Here is a 9862-nt window from a genome sequence, read left to right as displayed (position 1 = left end):
CGCGAAATTTGCGACATTTTTTTGCAACAAAATCTTTTTTTGCAAGTATAAACTTTTGTAATCAAGGCATAAAAATGAAAATATTTAAACCTTTTGTCTTTTTGAGTTTCGAGGCTTTCATCAGCTTTAACAGGCTATAAGGAGTGCAATAAATCTTAAGTTCAGTAATGAAGAATTTGAACCAACTTGTCAAAAGAGTGCTCAATACAAACAAGTAAGCTCTAGTTTAGACGGTTGACTTTTTGCCCTGCCTATTCTAATTGTTAGCAGAAAGTGGGCAGTTAAAATCTTTGCTTCGAAAAGGTTGAAAGAAGACATTGCATTTACGTCAAAAGAGGGCTATGCATTGACTTTAGACAGCCCACTTTAAGCCCACTTTTTAATTCACAATTAGAATAGGCAGGGCGAAAAGGGGGCCGTCTAAACTAGAGCTAAGCAGAGCGAATTTCAATTTAATTTCAATCTTAAATTCTATTTCAATTGAGAAGCTTTACAAATTTTCTATTTTGTGAAGAATTTCTCCCGAGTATAAATTTTCGCAAATTGACTTTTCAAGAATTTTCAAAGACATTTACTTTTGTGAAAAGGGCATAAATTTGACAAAACCCTAAAAGTTTGTACGTACACAATAGGAATCACATGAAAACATGAAAAATAAGAAAAAGGTGGGTTTATTTTCTAATTGGCAATCATTTTGCAAGATTAATTTTCTAGGAAACATTTCTGTCTTAAAGTTTTGATCAGGGAAAAAGTTAGATCAAGAGATGCGTAAATCACTTGCAACACCTCAACAAGGAAATGGCAGAAGATCCATGCTTGGCTTTGGAAGTGCTGCAGCAAAAGGCCAGAGAAGGGGTGGACTTCCAGAACAAAAGAAACTTATTTTCAGTGCCAATCGATCAAGAATGCAAAACTCAATGGTTGGCTCCAAAAGGTAAAAAATTTTGTGTTTTATATTTGAAATGATTTTATTAGAATTACTATTTTGAAGACTTTGTGGTGTGAATTTCACCTGGTACTAGGTTGAATAGCACAGCATAATTCTCATTGCACATTGTTTTATATATATATATATTTTTAATTTCTCGTTAATATTAGATGGTCAAGCCAAGGATCTCATGCGATGAAAGACCAAAGACCATTGAGTAACAGGGGTCAGTATAAGAACAATAAAAGCTGTACTTTAACTTTTTCGAAAAACCTCGAAACCTTGTGAGATGTGATGACATGCTAATTCAAATTGCAAACTCTTAGAAACAATATTTAAGTCAATTGTTGTCATGAATATAAATACAATTTTCTACATTACAGCTTTTCAAAAGCAACTGATTGATGATATTCTTGAGGTAAGTGTTTTAGTAATAAAGAAACTGTTTTTATAAACCAAGTACGATACAATAAATATGGCTAAAATTTGACTTAGTTATTGCCATATTTTGGTCTTTTTTCTGTGATAAAACTAAATATCAAAATTTTGTCAACAAGTTAATAAAGTAATTCCATGGAAATTGTCAACTCGTGTTGAGTTTCGCTATCCCGTTTTTTTAAATAATCACACCCTGCTGGACACTTGGATATTTCTGGTTATTTTATAGTTTCTTAGCGAAACTGGTTATCCTCATTCAATCACACCCAAAATCTTGAGTGCACCAACAACCAAAGAATTTGTGAGAGTTTTTGAGGTTTGTAAACTTCAGATCCTACCCTTAATTATTGTACAATTTTTACTTTTCATTATTACAAGATATTCTTATAAGACAGATGTATATGTTTTCTAAAAAATTAAGAATTTCATTAATTTCAGGCGCTGTCTATTTTTGTCATTTAGCATTTGTATGGTTGCATTGACAACAATTTCACAATGGCCAACAAAAAAGTTGAAGAGGAAGTCCCAAAAATCCTGAAACTTCTGAGCTATCCTTTTACCATATCGAAAAGTGCAATGTTTGCGATTGGTAGTTTACATTCATGGCCAACTTTGCTTGGCTCTCTTCATTGGATGGTTGATCTCATTAAAGTAGGTTTTATTATATAAGAAATTCAAATTGGATAGTTCAAAATATATATACCAAAATATATTACCCTTTCATTTTACATCGTCTCTCTAAGAGGAAAAAGAATTCGGCCATTCTTTGTTGTTTGTAGTTCTGACAGGAGAAAACATTTTATTTTCATACTATATATATATATATTTTTTAATATTGACTTATTCTCAATTGTTTAACAGACATTTAACAGTATGGATATTGAACAAGTTTTATTCCAACCATCGTTTCATGATGAAGACCCCACAAGAAAACACGGCAAGGTAGAAATTAATTAACATAACATAATATTTAGAAGAATACTGACCTTATGAAAACATTATAGTGAACAAAACGAAAAAGGGTTGATTTGATTTAACAAAGAATTTCTTCTACTTACAATTATATCAATTATTTGGGAACATGTAAGAAATGTTAATTCGGAACTACGTAAATGTAAATGGGTCTGCGATTTTGACTGAGCAGATATTGTATTATACATTGGATTAGCCAGATAAAACATTATCATGAATGTAGCGTTCAAATCTAATTCAAATTACATTTAATTTCATTTTTCTAGACATTCATTGAATATTATACACTACGATATGGAAAATACATGCGTAACGAAGATGAAGAGGAAGATATCAAACTTATGAAGAATGGACTAGAGACTGCTATTAGTATGTCATTTGATAAAGACACTCGCAAACAAGTCTGATAAGTAATAGTTATCACACGGTACCGAGTATAGCAGGATATATTTTTTAAGTTCAGATTTTTCGTCACATTTTCCGAGCCTTAAGCAAGGACAATAAGAGAATGATATTAGTTTATCATCATCTTCACTTTAGACTTACTTAGCTATTCTAATTCAAAATTTAAATCTTATTATAGGAATGAGAATAATTTTTGTTGATTAAATACAATGTTTTCTTATTTTAGTTGAAGATGCTGGCTGTTCTGCTGAAGGTAACTCTTAAGATTCGAAAAAGAAAAGTTGAGATAAAAGGTCTTGTATTAGAGTGGTTAAAGTTGAGGAATGAAAAAAGTGCCTACAACAACATATTTGCTGAACTTCGTCTATGTGACTAAGAAGAATTTAGATCTTATTTAGAACATATCCTATCTTTCACCCCTATCTCATATTACGTTTTAAAAAACGCTAGAAAATCCATTCACCAAAAACAATGTACAGAACTATCATCAACTATCAATATCTCGAGAGAAGTGAAGAAAAAAACTTTTAACTCTTTACCAAAAAAATGGTAAAGAATCACAAGAAATAATTTATTTTTCAAGAATTCATACGTCTTTATTTTCTTTAAAAGAGGGCAGTGACACTTGTAAATTTTAATCATGAAGACTTGATTAAAAAAATTCAGAAATTTTGAAATGAATTAATGTAATGTAACCACGCCTTTACATTGATAAAATAAAAAGAAATTCTGAAAGTCCAAACTGATAATTATTTTTATTTTTTATTTTTTTGCATTCTATTCCATTTTCTTTGTGTCTTGCTTAGATCATGAGATGCTGAGGGAAGAAGTTGAAGCTCTAGAGCAAGAACTAGCAGCCCTTGAAGCTGAAAGTGTAAGATTTATCAATAATATTCTGTTTGAATTCAATATACAGAATACTTTTTCTTTCAGGGCAGATCTTGGGAGGATGAGATTGAAATCAATAACAGAATTTCGAGATTACTCTGAATTACTAAGATAATCGTCAGCCGTGCAAAATTACTCGAATCTGATTGGTTTAGAGGAGTGCAATTAATCGTTAATTGCACTATTACCACTTTTTGCACTCTTCGGCGGGGGGACACTTTTGTCCCCTTATTCTTTTCTCTCCCAAGTCCTGTGTCAGAGACTTTTTTTTACTATATAATAAAAAACAAAGACATTTTTTTTCTTCAATATAAAAAAGAACAAAGAAATTTTACGTTACAATAGCTTCTTTTAATTGAAAACAAAGAAAAATTACACTGCAATGTTTTCTTTTCAAACAAAAGAAAAAAAGGAGGTTTTCGAATGTTTACAAAAACATAAAAGTTAGAAAAAGATTCTTTTTCAAAACTATTTACTGACGATTACCTCGGAATCGTATGTTTTGTCGTGCAATTAACGATTAATCACTCGTAACAAAGGAGAAAATACCGTAATACTATTTTCTCCTTTGTTACTCGTGATTAATCGTTAATTGCACTCCAAACCATACGATTACTAGTACAAATACTGATTTTAATTCCTTTGTTTAGCATAAAAAACGAAACAAACAGCCAAGATAAATATCACAACATAAATGGTTTTGAATTATATACTTAATTTTAATAATTTTAGGACCCTTTGGAAGAAGCTATCAAAACGAAACAGATTCTTGAAGAAAAGATGTAATTGTTATTAGTTGTTTTCTCGTTACAGTGCAAAAGTAGGGTTCAATTTTAATTGTAGAAAAGCTTATAAGAAATCAAATTTACAGCTTGGTTTGCTCTCGCCTGAGAAATATTTTTTCTCTAACAAAACTTTTCAAAAGGCTTTTTCTAAATTAAACATAATGTTTTTGATTTAGTGAACAAGATGAGATAACTATTAAAGAACTTCTTCAAGAGCACGCTGTCCAGCAAAAGCAGACTTCAAACTACCGAAGACAACTGGAGGAAGAAGGTATACTTGCTTGAATTTTTGAATTTGCTACCCTCTTTTCCTAATTAAAATTTTTTGAGTCCACATTTCCTCACCCAGAAACTTTCTTGAAATTTCAATAAAAGTTTAAAGCTGTTACCTTCTTACTTTTTAGATATTGACTATGAGCAGGTATGAATCCTTTTCATCAGCAATTTTTTTTCTCTGTTTCAACATCTACCTTATTGGTATTATATTTTGAGGAAACGTTTTTCGTGTGTGCTTAATTTTGCGATTGCCACTTTCTGGAAATTTTCGTGTGTATTAGATTTCGCGATTCACTAAATTGGGCATTTTCAAAAAGTGGGAATAAAGAAAGAAAATGACTGATTTCCCTTGAAACACAACTTATTGGGTGTAAACATACCAAAAATAGTAACAAAACTAGTGACGAAAATAGTAACTAAGTGTAACAAATAAGTATTTTCGATTTGCGACCTATTTTGAAAATTTTTCGCGTTTATTTAATTTCGCGATTTTGTATTTTTGAAAAATTTAAACGGTATTAAATTTCACGAAATTTGTCCTAAAAAATTGCGAAATTAAGTACCCGCAAAATTTTGTAACACGCAAAATATAATGCCAATAAGGTATAAGTCAATTATTTCGAATGGCTGATTTCATAAGGCAAAAATAAAAAAATGTAGTGTTTCCGTAAACCGGCCGGGGGAAAAAGAAATTTTTTCTGACCGGACCGCAGACTATGGGTTCATCTATATGGTTCATCATAAAGAAAATCAAGTTGACTGTTCAAGCTATCAAACGTCGTTTATTTAGATATTCCCGCTTGTAAATCAAGTTTTGTTCGTTAGTTTGTTGATACATTAGTATTCATAGGCCTTACTTCATATTGTTTGCACATACAAGTTATCTTTAAAGTTTCAATGATCTTAAGTTATCAAAAATAGCAAAAAAATGCGGCCGGCCGCATGAGAGCTTTTTTCCTTCACCCGAATTCTGGAAACACTACATTTTTTTATTTTCGCCTAAGTTAAAAATAAATGACTGAGTGTAGTCCTGACAAAATATTGGTTTTTTGACCAACTTGGTCTCAGCGAGTCGTCCATAAAATCATTATTTTTCATTGATCTATAAAGTTTTCATCCTTAGAAGAAACTATTTCAATTTTATGACCAGGTTTTTTGAAGAATTTGCTTCATTTTCTAAGTACGTAAGGTTGAGATTTTTTCTGCTCCTTGTACGTTTTGAGAAGGTGATAACCAACCAATTTTTTTAAAGCCACTAATTTCTCATGTTATTTTTTGAAGTTGACAGAAAGATTTGATTCCATCAAACACAAAAGTAGTGAAATCAAACGTGAACTTGAACGATTGAACAATGAATCAGACAGACTGGAGCAGCAAAATAATGAAAGAGAGATCAGATATTGTCGAAAATATGATGAGGTAATATAAAATAATGCAAAATTGCAGGTCTATTTCCTTTGTTACCCAGAAATTTCTCGATTTTACTTTGTTTATGACAGATTCCTAGCTAAAGTACCTGCTTAGATCAATCATTTTCTAAAAATAAGATTTACACAATTGTTGTGGAATAACTGATGGGATTAATTTTCGCGGAATTTTTTTAAGATTTTGTGGGGACTAAAATTTAGGGACAGCTCTATTGTGAGGTAATATTTTCAAGATTTTGTGCTATTTTTGCTATTTTACTGCAATACTATGCATGGTCTGACATTTTTTGTAATTTAATTCAAAAGATTTTGCAGATAAGACCTTTTCAAATTTCTATTGGGACTTTCGCGTATGACAACCAAATCGGCGAAACCTGCCAAATTTAATTCCCGCAAAAATTAATTCCATTAAAGTAGTACTACTATTAGCTTATTGTTAGTAGTGTTATTAGCTTATACCAAGTTGGCATTGTCATTATCTCTTTTTCCATAGATCAATTCATTAATCAATCAATATAATGATATTGTGAAAGAGCTGGTACAAAATTCCGATGTTAAACAGTACATAGGCAATGAATCACTTATTCTTGTCTTTGACCACAACGTTCAAGATATTAGTAACACAAGATATCGACTGAAGGTATTCATTACATTTTGTATTTTGAGTTTTTGTTTTGAGGATGTCAAATTGATCATGTAAATATACAAAACTGGAGAAAATCATGATAGTTGCCGGGCCAACCCCTAATCCTTAGGAATTGTAGCACCTTTAGTGTGATTGGTGCGAAAGTAAATAGAATTTTGAGACTCTTTGAGGGGGGGGATGGAAACCTGGTAAAGTTTTGATGTCATTATAGGCAAAACTTCCAAACTCCAAATTGGTTAAAAGTGGGCAATTTTTCAAAGTTATACGAAATTGATACCATTGGATAGAGTATGAAATTCTGTTCTTAATAAAAAATTCTTAGCCCCCTACTAAGATGTTATTTCACTGGATCGCATAAACTTGCTCGATAAAGAACTTCTCTTCCAACCTCAAACAATTTGGTATTTTGTATTTAATATTGTATCATTATTTGTGTTTTTTTTTCAGTCTTTGCTTACAAAACTAGCGGAGCAGCTTTCTGAAGATGTTAGACAATTAGAATCAGAAATCACCAACAAAGAAATCGAGATAACTAAAGTAAGCAAAACGCATTATCTGTAATGAACTTTTTCAATCAATTGTCAAGGAAAGTCGAGGAAAACGATATTCAAACAGACTGTTGACAATCAATGTCTTTTCTTTTTTAGATGAAAGAAGCAGTAGGTGACAAAAAAGAAGAGATACCTCGTTTGAGCAACAACATTGATAGATTGGATAGATTGTTGGATGATAAAACATCAGTAAGTCAACCTGCCATTTCTGTTGCTATCTTCCTTTTTAATATAAGTGGGTTCAAGGCTGAGAAAATTTCAGTTGAATTAAGTTACTTTAATATAATAGTATAACATGCTCTACAGTTTTTCCTATAACTCTCTAAAACAATTATTCTTTGGAACGACCCAAAAGAATCCCACGCTGGAAATGGCTGGTCACAGATCCTATAAAAATGGGCACATAAAATAATGTTAATTACAGTGTACAAGAAATAAACAAACTGAATTATGATAATTCAATTTTGTTTTTTTTCTTGTACACTGTATGAAGCTCTGGTCCTGATGGTGATGATTGAACACTCTTTGATGGAATAATCTATATTACTTTGATATGATGCCAATTATGTTTCTAATTATAAATATTGATTAATTTTAATACTAGAAATTAAAACACAATACAGGAACGTTTGGTTCCATACAACAACAAGAATTAGCGCTTGAAAATCAACTACAAACTATTTATCAATCTGTGCAAAACGAAATACATTGTTTGGAAGAAAAGCGGTTAAGGTTTGTACATCTGTAGTTTGAAAAACCTTTGAGAAAAGAACAGTTTCAAAAATGAAGGGTGTTTCAACTTTGAACTTACAGAGAAGGAATTTGTTTTGATGACGAACAGTTAGTCAATTTGAAGCTCTACCCTTCCTATGAAATTTTGTAAAAAAAAAGTGATAGAAAGATAATTTGAAACAGGCACCAAAACATAGAATAATTTGGTGTTTTACAGTTATGATCATGACTCTTTCAATATAGTATTGACGATAGTTGATATGGTGTAACAGTGGATCAAATTTGACACTCAAAAATTATCTTCATACGGACTTCAAATAATGTTTGAATTTGTATTTAGAGTTGAAGAAGATGGGAAGAAATTGAAAATTGAAGAAGATGATTTTCTCCAACATATTTTAACATATGCCAAAAGTTTTCAACAATATAAATTAAATGTCAAGGTATGGAGCACTTTCTATTGTTATTGTTTTCTGTAAAGAAACAGGTCCATGTACAAAATAGCGGCATGTATCAGTACTTTGTAGCAAATTTCGATTTTAAACACCCACCCACCCCTATAGTACAAAATGTACAAAATACTATCCAGCAAACTCCCAAAAACACCCCAACACCCCCTATATTTTACAATATACTATCCAGCAAACTCCCAAATACACAGCGGCATGTATCAGTACTTTGTAGCAAATTTCGATTTTAAACACCCAACCACCCCTATAGTACAAAATGTACAAAATACTATCCAGCAAACTCCCAAAAACACCCCAACACCCCCTATATTTTACAATATACTATCCAGTACTATCCAGCAAACTCCCAAATACACCCTGACACCCCCTGTATAATACAATATACTATCAAGCAAACTGCCAAATATACCCCAACACCCCCCTTACATAGTACAATATACTATCCAGAAAACTACCAAATATACCCCTTCACCCCTTCATAAAATAAAAATTTTAAGCCACAAAAACTTGAAAGTTTAAGGCAATCAATTGATTTGATGTTGGCTTTTTAGTACACAAATACTAATCAGAAAATCTGAAATTTGACCCTGACGCCCCCATGTATAGTACACAAGTACTAAACAGCAAAATATTTTTGAAAACACCTACCCACCACATGATACATGTCGCTCTTTTGTACATGGACCCTCCCCCCCCCCTGAAAGAAAAGGCATTTTACCAAAATCGAACCGGACTCATCTTGGAGATTCTCTACTAATTTGTGAAAATTTACCCTAAATGGTTATTGGAATTTAAAAAAAAGTAAACCAAAATATGACTGAATAGACGATATTGGCTTTCCGAATTCTCCCCGAATGATTACCCATGATGCATTGCGCAAAAAAATTCACGGACGATATTGACTTTCCGTGAATTTTTTGCGCAATGCATCATGGGTAATCATTCGAGGAGAATTCGGAAAGCCGATATCGTCTATTGGAGTTATATGTCATCTCACTACGTGCTCTTTCAGAGTAGCTCTTGTGAAATCTGACCAGTCAATATTCTGTTTGTTTTTATTTTTAGAAAGGAATTGAAAATCTTAACAAAAACCTGCAATCAGACATACAGCATATCGACCAAATCCAAAAATCATACACTGACTCTGAAGAATAATTTTGAATTTTTTCTTATTTATAGTAACAACATGTATAATAATTTGTAACATATGATATAAAGACAATGAATGCTACTTCAAATAGAAAGATAGTTGGTTCATAAATTGAACTTTCTGGTATTTTTACATGTTTCTCTTTCAATAGAATTATCCCTAAGTTTTAAACGACGACAAATGTCTACCCAGTA

The 9862-nt window shown here is 31.6% G+C and overlaps 1 protein-coding gene across 1 annotated transcript; it reads left to right on the top strand.

Moving 5' to 3' along the window:
- The first annotated feature begins 693 nt into the window (after nt 1-693).
- On the top strand, nt 694-9800 carry LOC136807287 (kinetochore protein NDC80 homolog). Its single transcript, XM_067063901.1, has 19 exons — nt 694-934; nt 1099-1154; nt 1312-1346; nt 1596-1682; nt 1829-2017; nt 2228-2308; nt 2605-2707; nt 2970-2996; nt 3550-3617; nt 4364-4413; nt 4593-4687; nt 4821-4837; nt 5974-6111; nt 6613-6759; nt 7213-7302; nt 7413-7505; nt 7921-8048; nt 8389-8491; nt 9584-9800. Exons 1-19 carry the CDS (start codon nt 765-767, stop codon nt 9671-9673), a joined length of 1767 nt encoding a protein of 588 aa, XP_066920002.1. The 5' UTR covers nt 694-764; the 3' UTR covers nt 9674-9800.
- Nucleotides 9801-9862: the final 62 nt, after the last annotated feature.

Source organism: Clytia hemisphaerica, unplaced genomic scaffold, assembly GCF_902728285.1.
Source record: "Clytia hemisphaerica strain Z4C2 unplaced genomic scaffold, Clytia hemisphaerica genome assembly, whole genome shotgun sequence".
Taxonomy (NCBI): Eukaryota; Metazoa; Cnidaria; class Hydrozoa; order Leptothecata; family Clytiidae; genus Clytia; species Clytia hemisphaerica.
This window is presented reverse-complemented; position numbering and strand designations above follow the sequence as displayed.